General features: G+C 42.6%; 2 protein-coding genes across 3 annotated transcripts in view; one reads left to right on the top strand and one right to left on the bottom strand.

The window, feature by feature from the left end:
* Window positions 1-4,118, top strand: part of LOC104690224 (putative threonine dehydratase) — a 31,925-nt gene extending 27,807 nt beyond the window's left edge. For both annotated transcript variants that reach the window (XM_019286640.3, XM_019286641.3), the window contains one exon: window positions 1,198-4,118. In XM_019286640.3, the coding sequence (XP_019142185.1) occupies window positions 1,198-1,296 (99 nt within the window). In that variant the 3' untranslated portion in view covers window positions 1,297-4,118. The remainder of the gene's footprint in view (window positions 1-1,197) is intronic.
* Window positions 4,119-8,326: 4,208 nt separating this feature from the next.
* Window positions 8,327-15,175, bottom strand: TMEM254 (transmembrane protein 254). The gene is made up of 4 exons (XM_039554147.1): window positions 15,043-15,175; window positions 13,391-13,494; window positions 12,168-12,227; window positions 8,327-9,860 (listed from the first exon to the last, which is right to left on the bottom strand). Exons 1-4 carry the CDS (start codon window positions 15,142-15,144, stop codon window positions 9,740-9,742), a joined length of 387 nt encoding a protein of 128 aa, XP_039410081.1. The 5' UTR covers window positions 15,145-15,175; the 3' UTR covers window positions 8,327-9,739.
* Between the last annotated feature and the right edge of the window lie 532 nt (window positions 15,176-15,707).

Below are 15,707 nucleotides of genomic sequence, written 5' to 3' on the forward strand. Positions count from 1 at the left end.
TGAATTTGAGGTTCTTATTTAGAATTGTCCTTGTAAACATATTTGAGTATTTTTTGCCTTGTTGCTTTCTAAAAAGGATGCAGCTCTGATAGGAACATTTTAACAGGGCATGTCTGGAGCAGCCCACCATCAGGTTACCATGCTCGTTCTTTCTCTGCTCTCTGGAGATTTGTCTGTTACAATGAATTCTCTGTAGTTGCACCATGACTTATCTTGGCTCCTTTCCTTGCTAGATTTCCATGTTTCTGTGAGGTCTTTTTTCCGTGTGGCACTTTTGACACCCGTGATAATTCCAGCAGGGCCAGCAGTGATAGAAGTTAGGAGTCTAAAATTGTGAAGTATAATTTTCCTTCTGCACCTTCACATTGGTGCCTCATCTTTGCTAGTGCCCAGGCTTTCAAGTGATGGGGCAAAGATGTGAGTATGCAAAAAGGAGAGATTATAGAAAAATTGGAAAAATGCCACTGAAGTTATTATCTTCAGTGGCTACATGACAGGATTTCAACAGTACCTGTGGAGGAAAGTGAAGAATTAAAAAAAATGATCAAGATTAGTTTTGCCTGAGTTTAGTTTTATTTAGCAGCAGAACAACCATAAAAGAAAACTAGGAGTGATGCAATAAGCAAACAAAAACCAGAATGAAGCAAGAAGGTGTGTGAGAAGTGAAACCAGCCAGAATATTGCAGAGATGGTAAAGAACTGGGGGATAACTGCATGAGAGAGAAGAGAAGGAGGATATAAAATGCTTGAAGGATGGAGGTATTAGAACAAACACTTGCTAGGAATACAGAAATGTGGTGAGGTAAGAGTCAGAGGTGGGTGAGGTGGCAGCAATGCCACGTACATACCCCAGGGAACGGAAGAGAGAAGCTACCAACAGATGTCTTCAGGGAGGCCAAGAGCAGACAAGTACCTTGCCCAGGAGCCAGCAGAGGATCAGCCTGTCTTATTTAAACTTTGAAGGCAATGAAGCAGGGCTTTTGGAAGGTTTTATGGTCATGCAGACAGGCTGGAAGAGCCCCAGATGTCTCCAGTGTCAGTTTTCTTACCTGCATAGACAGTGAAAGTGAGGTCCAGAGTTTTTATGTTGAACTGATTTTACTGAACTGTTTTTTATGAGTGTGTTTTAGCATTAAGTTGGAAATTTGCCTGAGATTGCTGCCATGCCATCAGGAATGGTCCTAATTCTTTTTCCAGGTCATCTGCACTGTGGAGACCAGAGACAAGATCCACACAGCCCAGCTGAGGAATGTGCTCTTGGAACGCTACCCCAGAACTGTCTGGACCGAGCGGTGACGGGCACAGCGCGGGGGGGGGCATGAGGGCCTCTGGCAAGGATTCTACAGAGCCCCAGTCTTGAGGCTTTCAGAACAAATATTGTCTTTCAAAGCTGGACAGTTAGCAAATAGTTTCAGGATATTTATTTCCTGCTCAAAATGTAGTAAACTCAAAACTTTAGTTTAGCTAAGGGAAACTCTTAGTCTCTGCTGGTATTGGAATTCCATGATTCATTATCAGCTGGCTGCCTGGATTTTAGCTAGTTTGTAGAATCCAATGATATTCCATAAACAAGCAAGGAAAAGGCATTTCTTTTTACATCTGAATATGGACCTCCAAAAGGTCTTTTGATTTTAATGCCCCTTGTTAAAGTAATGCAGCTCCTTCTGCTGGACTTAGCCACACTACAAGTACAGAAATTTTCTGTTTCCAAGCCAGAAGCAGTTTTCTGTTTGCTAAATCTGCTTCAGGAATATATATGTATACATGTGTGTAGGGTTGAACACACTTATGTTCTGATCTTTGCTACCATGTGAGGAAAAATTATGCTAAAAGAAGGTGATTTAAACTGACAGAAAAACCCTTGGAAGATAAAAGCCAATATAATATTAACTTTTTTCCCAAGGGAAAATGATCCTATTTGCAAAATAAAATTCTAAAATATTTTGCAGAAATTGAAAAAAAAAGTATTGAGTATGATTAGACCTCATGAACAGAACACAAATGTATTTCTTCCCTCTGCTTTTGGAGACTCAGTATAAAAAGTAACGTATAAACTGGCTTGTTTTTCTATATAAAAAGGGTCTCTGTACCCATGTGAATTTTGTAGTTAGCATTCCACTGATCATCTTAGTCTGTCTAAAACAGACTGTATCCCTCTCACCTGACAGATTAAGTACACTGTTAATAGTGACATATATTTAAATGTTAATAGCCATGTTAATAGCCAAAGGCAGTGCTGGGAGAAGAGGAAGCCTAAGTCTTAGGCACATGGCTAATGCAATTAACAAAGAACACATTGGCCTAAATACCATTTTTATCACTACAGGCAGAGACCAACTAAGTGATATAACAGAGTGGGATGGCAAGAAATGTAAGAGCAGTTCAGGCCCTCTTCTGAATGTGCACACAACACAGCTGTGCCTTTGCATTTGGGCAGAATTTAACTTAAGCTGTGGGAAGACCTTATAGCACCTTCCAGTACCTAAAGGGGGCCCACAGGAAAGCTGGATGGGGCATGGGACAAGGGGCAATGACTTTAAAGTGAAAGAGAGCAGATTTAGATTAGATATTAGGAAGAAATGCTTTACTGTGAGGATGGTGAGGCACTGACTCAGGTTGCCCAGAAAAGTTACGGATGGCCCATCCCTGCAAGGATTCAAGGCCATGTTGGTTGGGGCTTTGAGCAACCTGGTCTAGTGAACAGAACTCCATGGCAGGGAGGTTGGAACTAAATGATCTTTGAGGTCCCTCCCAACCCAAAGCATTCTGTGATTCTTTGATCCATCTCTCTCTGTAGCTTAACTTACACAGGCAAGATGGGATGAGGAGGGCAGCACTATGGCTGTCTCTGCAGTATTATTTTTCTGGAAATACTCTGTTTGCTCCGTCTTGTTGTGGTTCACAAAGGAGCAGGAGTAGAGAGTCTCACAAATGGTGGACAAAAAAATAGAAGTTTACAGATTTAGTCTGGTTTTGGAAGGACCATATTGGTTTGCACATGGAACTAAAAATTATTGATGCCCCAATGGTTTGTTTTGTTCCCTTCTTGCCATCCAGAATGATGGGTATAGGCCTTGGTCCTGTAAATCACAGCCTGTCAGACACAACTCCTTTCTCCACTGTCAGAAGAGTTTAAGAAATCTGTATAGAAATAGATGACAGACTCTATATTACATACTTGCTATTTCCATTGGAACAAGAAATGAACCACATCATCAAAGAGCAGACTTGGGGATGTAAACCCACTATAGATAAGGGTCTAATTACCCTCTCATGTCTTTTGGCAAAAGTCTCAGGAAATTTTGAGGGTGTCTCAGGTACCTACATGAGAAGAAAACGGAACTTTACAACCAAAGTTCTCAGTAGTGGCCAACAGGTTCTGCTGTCTAGATACTTGGTTTCTAGTTTCATATTATCCTGGACTTTATTGTTTTAGAAGATCAGAGCATTAACAACTTATTTCCTAATCAATGGGAACTGCATTTAGCAAGTCTTCACAAACCTGGGGTGAGAAGATGTAGCACACAGAGTAACCAAAAATCAATGCACTTGAAATCACTATATGATTTTGGAAATGTGTTTGGGGTGGGGGGAAGGAATGTGATGTCCAGAAGGTACTTAAAATGTCAAACATGATATTTGCAGTTTGGTTTTATTTTTATTGTTTTAAGAATAAACATACTTTAAAGTGTAAATCACTCTTCAGTGATAAGCAGTGTATGTGAATATAATAATACCAGAGGTTTTTTTCACTCTCTATTGCCTTTATTCAAGTCTCATTGGCTTAAAAGATAAAATGAAGATCTTCCAAGGGAAAAAACCCCTCAAAACGAAACATTTAAATGAAGGTATGCAATTGGAAAGAATAGTGAAATACCTGTGCTGCTAACCTTTTCCTTTTTGAATTATGAAACATAATAAGATCTATGGCACTTCAAAGATCTAATAATGTGGTTTTATTTCAAGAAGTATTTTTATATAGAGTGTTCTTATGTACCTTGAAAAATAACTTTAATGATTATGTAAAAATTTCACTAATGGTTAAATCAGCAAAATATAAATCTAAGCATTGTATGTACTTAAAAAATAATTAAAATTATGCTATGCCACCTCAGCAATGAAAGCTTTGTCATTCTCTTGTGTGATACTGATAGCAGCCTCACTTTAAAAAATCAGAGTTAATATTTTTCTTCTATCTGTCATTGATATTGACTCAAAATCCACATCACTCCTGCAAGGGGGGAGCTCTGAGCTGCCAGGGAGGAGAGCCCAGCTGGGCAGGATGGCTGCTCTGGCCCTGTGGAGTGGCAGGGGAGACTCCTGGCCTGCTCCCCAGCAGGGTGGAAGTCCAGCATGGACTCTCCTTACTGGCATAGAACAAGGTGCTGTTTCTTGCGCTGGGCCTTGGCTGTGCTTAGCTGTGTTCCTGGACAGGGTGCAGGGTGTCCTGGGCTGGGCTCAGGTGGGTGAGGGAAGTCCACGAGATCAGCTCTCAGAGATTCTCATTACAATCATCACGAACTTTGGGGAACCAGTCCTTCAGTTCCAGGGTGCAGCAAAGCACTGGCAAAAGTGCACGGTCTTGTCTGCAGTGGCAGAGGATGCCTTGACCCAGGCAGTTCCACTGGGGCTAAGCCACTTAGCCTTGGGAGCTGTCCTAGGCACACACTGCTTGTCAGGGGCACAGCACAACTTCTTCCCAGGACTGATGCAAACAAGGTGTATCTTTAATTGAAACAAAATCTCTTCCCACACTGATTCCGTCATTTCTTCAGCCAGGTCCTGTTAGCTGGGGATTAACATCTAAATCTCTGCCAGTACATGTTTTTGCAGCATCAGGAGCAGTTCATCTCCCCATGCGGGTGGTGTGTCCTCCCAGGCAGCACCTTGCCTTCTGGCCTACTGCTCTTGGGAGATCCACAAACTCCCCATCCCACAATGCAGTAAGTGCATTTGACCTGTTACTGTTAAACTTTTGCTAGACCCAAACACAGGCATGTGGTTTATTGAAGGGAAAAGGAAACTGCAACTCTCTGGGGTTGGGCTGTAATTCCTGCCAGTCATTTATTTGATGGCCTTGGTTCTCCTGTCACTTTCTCTGCTGTTTAACTGTAAGCAGTCTGCCATGCATAGGGTATTGGCTTTGTAGAGTTTTCTTCTATCACAAACCTTTGCTTTCACGTGCTCCCAACCTTTTGCTACATCTCAAAGGAGGGGAGGAATCCTTCTGTATGTTGTTCCCTCCTGAGCTCATGAATTTCCCATTGTTCAAAAGCATTTATTTATTTATTCATTTTTTTAAAAACTGCAGCAAAAACTAGTGGCACTATTCGGAAAATATTCTAATAAAATATGAATGTTTTGAAGTATGTCAATAATGATCAACATCCCATACAGCTGAGCCCATACAGCCTGTCAGTCTGAAGAAAGGAAGAGTCCTTAAGGGGCAGAGCCAGATCAGTCACACCTGAGTGCATCCACACAAAGGATACGAGGGGCTTGTCCTGTGCAGTTGATGTCTGAAAGCTCCTCTAGAGGTACTCTGATTTACTTGCCTGGTGTGGGTGGGTGCAGGGGCAGATTGCAACTATGAAAATACCCTATCCTTCACACTTTTGAAATTTTGGAGAAGGACGTGGTTTTCCTTTTCATAAGAGGTCTAGAGTGTCTTTAGAAGGACACTTTAAATTGTGTGATTTCTGAACTTGGTAAATTGGTCACCCTGTGTATTCCCTCAAGGGGCACCTGCGTGGTTTTCCTTTGTGAAAATGATCTCAAAGAACGCTGATAAGTGATACAATAATGTTCCTTATGCCTCTCTTTCCTCCTCTCCCCTCCTTCTTCCCCTCATGCATGTGCTGTAGGTGTGTTTGGAGTTGCAGGGACCGTGTAAGGTCTAGTACAGTACGTGGATTGTGCCATATTATTACTGCTCTTCTGAGGAGCAGGAGTGAAGGAAATACTGAGGGATTTTGTTTCTTTTGCTTTCAACAAGCTGTGGTAATTTCTCAAGCTGTTCATGTGGCTCTTGCATACAGAGACTGTACCAGAATGCCCACAACCATCACACTGTGGGACCTCAAAGAGCTTGCTTATAGTGGTCAAATTCACTGCAGACTCCATGGCAGTGACCAAATTTCCCCAGCTTCACCGGGGCCCTATTGCTCTTCAGGGGACCAGCTGCCCAGCCTCAAAGCAAATGAAATGCCCTTAATTAACCAACACTATTTCCAAAGGCTGGCTTAGTTGACTCCTGTTGTGTTTAGAAAAATCTAGGTCAGCATGAAAAAGAGGCAAAACAAGACAACATACTGAGATTCTGGGAGGAGTTTTTCATCGCTCCCTCACAAAAATTGGCTACAGCTCTGAAGGCTCTAGAAGTAGTTCTTGAAAATGGGTGGGAGACCTCTCACTGCCTCTGTTCAGGCTCAGCAGTGTTTCTGAGCTGATGCTGTATATCCTGATCTACATATCCAGATCTCCTTAACAGAGCTTGATTTGAGCAGTGATTTGCCAAACACGCTGATCTGGATTAATTACCTTTAAGGAGTAAATTACACTCATTTCCATGTATCATGATTTAGTGGTGAAAATAGGTTGGGGTAGTTTCTTTGTTTTCTTCTGCAACAAAGCTACCAAGCAATCACAGCATAAAAGTACTGTTTTAAGTGATGGGGTTATTTTGACTTGTATGAAATGATTTTTTTTGATCTCCAGTGCAGGTTAAATAATGAATGGGGATTTTTTTTTAATATGTCTAGAAAAAACAGGCATGGTTGCTTTAAATTTTCTTGGCATCTACTTTACATTGTTAATATAATGCATACCCAGTCTTGCACATAAGCTTTCATAGTAAGGGTCGGTTTTTTTCTTGTTTTCACTTTGAAATGGATGTCTAAACAACATTTATTTTTCAGTGCTTTCAGCAGCCTAGTTGGCAGAAAAATCCATCCTGGAAAACCTTTATCAGTATCAGCTTAGCTTTCTTGGTGATTTACCTTCTTATTTAGTGGTGTTTTTCAAAAGTTAAAGCTCTTCTGTGTGTTTCATTGGGGTTTCCTTTCAATGGGAAGCAGTATTTTGAAATATTTTGTTACACTGAATTACTTCAACTTGCAAGTGTTTTCCTTTGGCAGGCAGGGTGGGTTGGGTGTTGATGGGGATGGTTTGACACCCGGCCCAGCCTGTGGGAACACAGGGTACACTTCTGTTGCTCTGCCCTTCTGCTGAGGAAAGGGCATTTTGATTGCATGGGAAGGAGGTGCTCTAAGTGATTAAGAGTAATCCTTTACTGTTGCTATTGGAATAGCCTGAAGAAATTGCTTATGCCTGAGGTAACCAGAAGTGTTTCCAAAGAGCCTGTAGCCGGTAACTTGTGTCTTTGTGAGCCGAGTGGATTCATGCTCCTGCTAGCTTTCTAAAATAATTTTGTAACGTATTAAGGGTATGTTTCTCTTACGTGATGTTAAGGATGCTATAAACACTGATTCAGAAATGGTATTCAATATTATTTTCAGTCTTGTCATGCTATGGGTTTCTTCCTTTTCCTCAAGGTCAGTCAGCATTGCTTATCCCATGCTGCTCAGGTTTGCAGTTGGGATGGCGTTGTGAAACTTTAGCAAACAGGCATCTGTGCTGGTTACAGCTCTGGGACAGAGCTGACAGCAAACACTGGCTGGTTTTTGTTTGGGTTTTTCTCTTTGGTTTGTTTGGAGTTTTTTTTTAACAAGTGTTAAAACTGAACTGCTGCTGGGGAGAGAAAGTGTCTGAAGGTAGATGAATACCTGGCAGTTGCATTTCTAAAATCTTTGGTAAGTGATGCCCAACAAAAGCTCTATGCAGAAAGCTGCTGAAATCTGTCACGCTAAACAAAAAATGCTTCAAAAAATGCTGCTGATACCAGTGCCTGGCTAGAATTTGTTCTAGCTTGGTCATATTTTTAACTAAGGCAGTACATATTTTTTTCTACTATAGCTTCCTACTGTAGCTTCCTTGGGCTGCACGGAGGAAGCTTTGCCATTGCCTGTCTAAAAGGAAGCCTGCCTAATTAGGTGGAGTCTAACAGGATGTGGGTAACTTCAGAGAGCTGTGATTACCTGTAGCCTCTCCAGAACCCAGGGGAAGGGCTGAGGGTAAGCCTGACAAGTGCTTGGAGTGCAGACTGGCCATGGGAGAGGAAGGCAGAGTAGTATGAGTGATGGGACTTACTCTGGAAAGCTGATCCTGCATGTTCCAAGTGGGAACACTGATACTGATACCAAGAAGGGGTCTATGTACTTTGCATGGGCATTTTATTTCTATGATAAATTAAAAAAAAAACAACTTCTTCACTTTTTAGAAATCTTTATTCCAGGGTCACAGACTAAGACAAAGGTTACACAGTAAAATGTAGCTCAGGCTCTTGACATTCTAGTTGGATTTCTAGCCACTAAATGAGTTTCTACTTCTCTATAAAATGTTAAAGTTACCAGTTTACCATTCAACAACAACAGAATAAACAAACCACCATTTCAAACCCTTCAGTTCTCCATGCTTTTAGTACCCACTGAAAGCAAAAACTTTATGTACCTGTGCTCGAATAAGGCTTCTCACATGGAAGTGTTACAGTCTGTAGGTACTGCACAAGGTTATTTGTTACTGCCTTGTGGAGCTCTTAGAGGTTAGAGAAAGAACAACCTTTTCTTACCTTTCTTCCAGAACAGTAGCATGGCAAAACTACTCCCCACACCAGAGTTAGTATTTTAAATAGTTATTCCTTTTAAAAGTGCTAAAACTACACACGCTAAATTCTTGTTCAGATATTCAAAACTAAAAGACAATCTGATGGAAGACTCACTACACATACAGGAAATACTCTTGAGGGGTGCTTATGATGGTGTCTCAACCTTAGGTTTCAGAAGACCAGCATCTGGGAAACAGTGGTATATGTTTATTCACTACATCTAATTTCATTTCCAAATATCAACTTTTCAGCTAGATTCTTGAATGATAATTTTTTTTTCTTTAGATAATAAATTACTTCTCGAAAAAGCTGCCCTCAAAGCTACTCTATACTATAATAACTCATAACTTTAAATCTTCATTCAGAAGACGAGGTCATGCTGCATGAATTTTAAGGCACGTGTATTAAACCAAGTTAAAGTGCTTTATGTATCCAAGCTCACTGCACCTCAGCGTGAGCTGAGACATGGTCTTTTCAACGTGCCTGCAGCAATACAGTGGTCTGTCCTTTGTGGAACAAAATAAGCAGACAAAACAAAGTACGAAGACCAGGCTTTAACAACAACACCAACAACAGTCCTGTAGAGAAAATATAGGTAAATTTAAATCCTATTGCAAAACAGGTGCAAGCTGCCTTGTGGCTCTCAATAACCTCCCTGTTGTAGAAGAACAGTTCTCCTCATTAAAAGGTAATTTATCAATCACTACTAGTAGCTGTCAGTGACAGCGAACACATGCCAAAATCTGCAGAGGAGCAACTTTTGGCTTCTTGCATAACAAATAGGATTGAAATTTGGCAGTGCCAAGACTGAAGGGCTGGTTTTCTACTGAACTACCCACAGGGCCCTGAGAATTATAATTGTGTTGCTTAGTAAGAGGAGAGTTGCTTGAGTAGAAGGCCACTGCATCATGCAGCAGGAATGTAATTTTGCTAATTACAGCACCTAGACATGTATGTGGGGGTCTTTTAAGAAAAATGAGGATGAAGTACGTGAGAAGTGACTTCTTTCATTATCTTCTAGTATTGCTTCTTGGCTGAAGGCTTGTAAGACACCAGGAGACCAAAGGAAGCGTATCCAAATAAAAGGGTCTGAACGAACCATTGAAACTGAACAGCCGGGTCAGTGATTCCTTTAGATCTGTAACGTTAACAAAAGCATAAAATGTGTCACAAAACTTATAGTCCTGCAGGCTATAGTGGTACTTATAAAGTAAGGTTAGATATTCAGAATGGATTAAAACATTTCAGCTTAGCACATTAATTTCCATCTACTGAGACATTTCCTGTGCTACCTAAACAGACCGGTTCTTGTGGGTTTAGGATTTTAAGCTATCTACTGAACAACAGCTCTTTCAGAAATTCTATGCATACAAGTTCCTCAACAATATACAAATTGCAATCTCAGTTTATGCTATTTGAAATTACTTATCCCAGAAGTTTGTGTACAAAGAACAAAGAAACTGGTTAATCAGGTTAATACCGATCTTAACACACAAGTCTGAATACAATTTCTTGTTGACTGTGGTAGTTAAGGCAGACTGTAGGCTGGCAGGGCAGAGACCTGGCAATGACTGTGTGATGAGGGATGGAGAAGCACTGGTACCTGAATTTGTGGCTAGACAAAAGACACATAATGGGGCTGAAGGCACTTCACTTTATTTATGAAGAAGAGACCTTCCTATATTAGTTAGTTTTAACTTAACATATGTGACTTTTTCTGTATGTTACAGACATTGTCATTTTTTCCTCCACTTCGTTGTTCTTGAGAAGTATTCCTACTGAAAGGAACAACTATAAACATGACAGCAAACCCAAGAGATTTCACATTTCCATCAGGCATAGCTGTGTTAAAACCCCTCAGTGTACAAGGAGGCCCCTCTATTGACCATGGCCAGGACACTTCAGCTTTCATTGCTCCACAGCCTAACACATACAAAATGATCATCCCCCAAGGGTTGATTAACACAACATTGCTAAATGTTCATTCTTAAACTGTCTTACCAGATATGAAAACCTTTTTTGTTTATAATCTCAGCTGCAGCATTTTCAAATTAGTGCAGAAACTAGAGAACAAGGGCTTAAGAAATTTACCTGTTGCTACAAAGCAAGCTTAATGAACAGACCATAGGCAGCAATACAGGCCAAGAGCCAATGACAATACTACTGCTGATTAGCGAATTTGTATCTGAGTCCTCACAGTTTTTCTTTGTGCCTCCTTTGTGATGCTGCCAAGTAGACATCACTTTTACATAAGTAAAAATAAATGGTGTTTGGTGCTCATAGAAGTATAGCTGTTAGGTAATCTAAAGCAGCACTCCTGATGAGATGATGGGCAGGCTATCTGTGCAGATTTTTTTGTGGGTTTTAACACTACTCTGTAAAACTTCATTGGTTAAACTAATTACAGTACACTCATTTGGTATGTTCATTGGTAGTCAAGCTTCCTCATACTTAAAAGAATCACCTTAAGCCTAAATACCCATCTATCTGCACAGTCAGACTTAAAGTTTTCACTTCAAAGCTACATAACTTAAAATGAGAGTCTGATAAACACAAATTATTACTAACTCTCATTCTGAAGGCAGAAATTATTCATCCATATTCTACTATCTTAAAAAAAACCCCAACCCTTATACAGCATTCCATGAAATAAAATCCCATTGCTTCCAAGAGCTGTCACCTGAGAAGCCTGGGACAGACAGCAGTGAATGACCCAAATGATGTGGAATCCCATCATTTTTATCATGGCAAACAGACTGGCCACCTACCCTGCAGAGCATGAGAACCAGTATCTACATTCTTCCGAATTACTGCAAGCACAAGTCAAATGAGCAGGACGATGGGTTTGGACAGCACTCCTTTCCAGGTAAATTGTTATCCTAACGTAAGACTTAGTTGGCCTTGCTTGTATAGTCTGATTAGTTTGAGCATTTTATCCCACTAACCTGCAGATACAAGTAGATATTAAACAGTCCCCAAATGAAAGTGTCCAATTGTATCCTCACAATACAGACACAATGGTTTAAGCGTGTAATTAGCAGTATTGCAATCCTGATGAGGTAAGATCTGATAAAATTGTAACACCTGAAGTTATCTCACTATTTCTACACCATCTGTCATTCCCCCTGCCTCCTGAGCAGCAGTGTTACCCAGTGAACAGGGAGGTCAGAGGCTGCCAGACAAGCTCTGGCAAACCTTGCTGCTGCTGGTTCTGCAAGTTGCCAGCCCCTGGTTTTGCTGCCCTGCAAGACAGTAACCACTGGAAGAATTGGCAGCAACCAATTGTGGAGGACAGCAAACTGTCACTGCAACAAGAATTTTACCAGTATCCTCTGAATTCATACTGCTGCTGAGAGCCACCAAAACCAGTCTGTAGGTTATGTCACTTGATTCAGAAATCCTTTGCAGAGAACCTATGCTGGAGTGAGAGGAGGGAACAACTTACTGGCATAACTTAATACCGTAGAGGGCTTCCACTATGTGAATCAACCAGGATACCCAGAACCTGGTGGAAAGAAAACATGGTTTATTTTGTGGAAAATTAGGGAGAAGACTGTTGTATCCAAGATGCATTACGCAGAGAATATAAAACTGAAAGCACTGAAGCGACAAATTATTTTAACCTAGAAAGGTTGGGGTGTTTTTCATCTTAAAAAACCTCCATATGTGTACACTTAAAAGAAACTGAAGTCCACTGAGAAAATCAGAGCAACTGTAACTTGTGCAATAAGCCTTGACCCACTATGCTTCCAAAACGTTCAGCACAGATTAAGCCAAAAAGCCAAATGCTTAGAGAAAGCAGTACAAGTTAATCTTAGTTAAGCATGCAAAATCTATCCTTTTACTTACACAAGTATTTTTAGTGGTCCTAAGGAGCTCCTTAAGTTTTTACAGATTTAGTTCTATGAAAATAACTCTATGTATAGATTCAGAATATATAATGTGACTTGATAAGCCACACTTGGCCCACAAATTTTCATATAGAAGCTTCTGAAGAAAAAAAAGTTACACAGGATATTCAGTTAGGATCAATTCAATACCTTGCTAAAGCAAAGATGCTCTGAGAAAAGATGACGGTTCTACATGGCACAATAAACAAGAAAGCCCTACTGATTTGTGTCTTTACAGGAAGTCAGTGAGCTCAAGGAAATATTTTCCAGCCCTTTTGTTAATTAAAGTAGCAAAAACTCAGCTTTGTAACTCAGCAAAACTTAGCACTATGCAGTTTGTTCGGCAGGTTATTTCTCATGTGGATCAGGATAAATGAGTATCAGGGTAGAAAATGTTCTTTAATTGAAACTGGAAAAAGAAGATTCCTAAAGAAAGAACTGGACTGCTCAAGCAACAGCTTGAGAAAAAACCACTTTCAGTAGGTGGTACAAGGATAACTTTGGACTAATAACTGTCATCAAAAGTAGCATCTTAACATTTTTTCCCTTTCTTGCTAAAACAGCATTGATGGCAAATTCCAAGTTCAATTTTTAAACTACCAAACTGGTCTTAGCCTGTCTAGTCTCCTACATACTTATTACCCCACACCCTTAATTATAATGAGCATGAAAGGAGATCTCTTTAAATCTAATTAACAACTGGGTTACAGGAAAGCTTGCTAACACAGACTAAGTACAAGAGAGAGGCAAAATAATTACACAGTCAAATAGAACTTACCCGTAGCATACCCATTTGTGGTGGTGTTCCACTAAATAATTAAGGAAGGTACCAAATATTCCCAAATAGCTATAAGGTATAGTTGAAGGCCAAAGTGTTACCCACTAAAAAAAAAACAAAACAAACCAACAATGTAGTTAGCTTACTTTAAGGTAGAAGTACTACCAATTTAACCTTCAAAATAGCTTTATTTTTGCTCCCTCATCCCCCATGTCCATGGTGTAGGGTTCATTTATTCATAGTACTTAAATTCTTTCATTCCATTAACCTTCTCCAAGACCCATATTCTTTCAGTAGCCTTTGAAAGATTCCAACTATGAAATTTCTATTCCTTGACACACCGGATGCTGAGGGGATAAGTTTAAGGTTGCAGTCTGGGTACCAAGAGTGCATCTGCACATTAAGTGGCATTTAAGTAAGCTCATTATCTATTAGACATGGAAGCTGCAAAAAAGACTTTGTCCTGAAGAAGTTAATCTGAGGTAAGTGACCTGAAGAAGCCAAACAATGAATACACTGTTTAGGAGGAATAACTATTTATCTAAAACTAGAAGATCAGTCATTCTTCTTTTGTCCCTTGAAAAAGAAAATGTCAGATTTTTGTTTCTTTTTAACAGGGCACAGAAGATAACTAAGCACAATCCCAAAACCAGAGATGTAGCGTTTCTTTCCAGGTTTCTTTCCTGTCACGGAGCTGTCCGCAGTGTTTGCCACTGTGCACCCTGACTTCCACAAGCCAGGGAGGATGAGCTGTGCACTTCAGAGTCCATTGGGGACGTAAAGTGAGCGCTAGGCCAGGCCAAAGTTCACACTGCCTTATCTCGCTTCTGGTATCAATGCTGCAGTTTCTCACTACACATAAATTTAGCTATGCCAAGGATGTGGCAAGATGATGGGTTTAAACAGGGAATCTGCTTAAAGCTCATTCTGTTTCTTTAAGCAGTCCAAACACTGTTTTGTGAGTGGCTTGACCTGCCCTGACCATCATTTTTACAGTGGTAGTTCTTAAGTTTAGACAATCCATACACAAACAGAAGGAAAATCGCAACATGTGAAAGTCAATGGATGACTTTCATAAACTTTTTAAGATACATCAAAACTGCCATTAATATCCCTACTCCAGTAATCCAACCTAACTTAGCTGAAGTCTGTTTTTAGAAATTAAGACAACATGGTGACAGAACTCGTGTGTTTTTCCAACACCAGTTCGTACAACCTGTGCCTAAAGCCCTCACGGGTAAATGCACCTTATGGATTGATGCCCCACAGCTGTCCCGGAGTAAGCTGTGCTGACGCTCGGTGCCTCAATTCCCAGTTCTGGGAATGCTGCAGCCCCTTTCCCAGGGCACCTGCCCCGCAAACCCTCGCTTGGTGCTGCGCCCAGGATGCTCTGACCGCGCCCGGGACGCGCCTCCAGCGCCACGGCCTCGCTTCCCTTCGCAGGCCAAGCGGTTTCTCACTCACTCTGGCCCTCCTGCACGGCTCTGTCCAGCCTCCCCCTGCCTGGCCAAAGCAGCACCTCTAGTTTCCTTTCCCCCGCAGTTTATCTTAGGGAGCGGCGTTTCCGCGCACACCGGGACGGTACAGGGAGCCTGTTCCACACACCCCGCGGCTTCTGAACGACCTCCCTCCCTCCCCCCGCCGCGCCTTACACCGAGGACGACCATGCCGAAGATGATGGCGACCATCCAGAGGAGCCGGGAGCGCTGGAAGTGGCAGCTGCCATCGCGGCCGCGCTCCGCTGCCGCCGCCATCCCGCCGGGCCGCGCTGTGCGGCCGGGCCGCGCCGCCGCCGCTAAGGCCGGGCTGGGGGGGCGGGGCCGGGGCGGGGCCGGGCTGGGGCCGGGCGGGGGCCGGGCTGTGCCGCCGCCGCTAAGGCCGGGCTGGGGCCGGGCTGGGGCCGGGCGGGGGCCGGGCTGTGCCGCCGCCGCTAAGGCCGGGCTGGGGCGGGGCTGGGGCCGGGCCGCGCCGCCGCCGCTAAGGCCGGGCTGGGGGAGGCGGGGCCGGGGCGGGGCCGGGCTGCGGTCGGGCTGTGCCGTCACGGACCAGGGGAGGCGGCCTCGCCCAGCCCTGGGCGGGCACTGCCATCGGGCCCCTGGCGAGGGGTGGGGGCGCGGCCCGGCACCGCCTGCCCGGGGCTGGCCGCGGCGTTAGCTGGTGCTGGCTCTTGCACTTTGGCCTCTACAAGCCCAGGCCGGGGCAGAGTGCCTGGGAAGTGGCCCAGAGGAGAAAGACCGGTGGTGCTGGTCGACACTGGCTGAACATGAGCCAGCAGTGTGCCCAGGTGGCCAAGAAAGCAAATGGCATCCTGGCCTGG

This window comes from Corvus cornix, chromosome 6 (assembly GCF_000738735.6).
Source record: "Corvus cornix cornix isolate S_Up_H32 chromosome 6, ASM73873v5, whole genome shotgun sequence".
Taxonomy (NCBI): domain Eukaryota; kingdom Metazoa; phylum Chordata; class Aves; order Passeriformes; family Corvidae; genus Corvus; species Corvus cornix.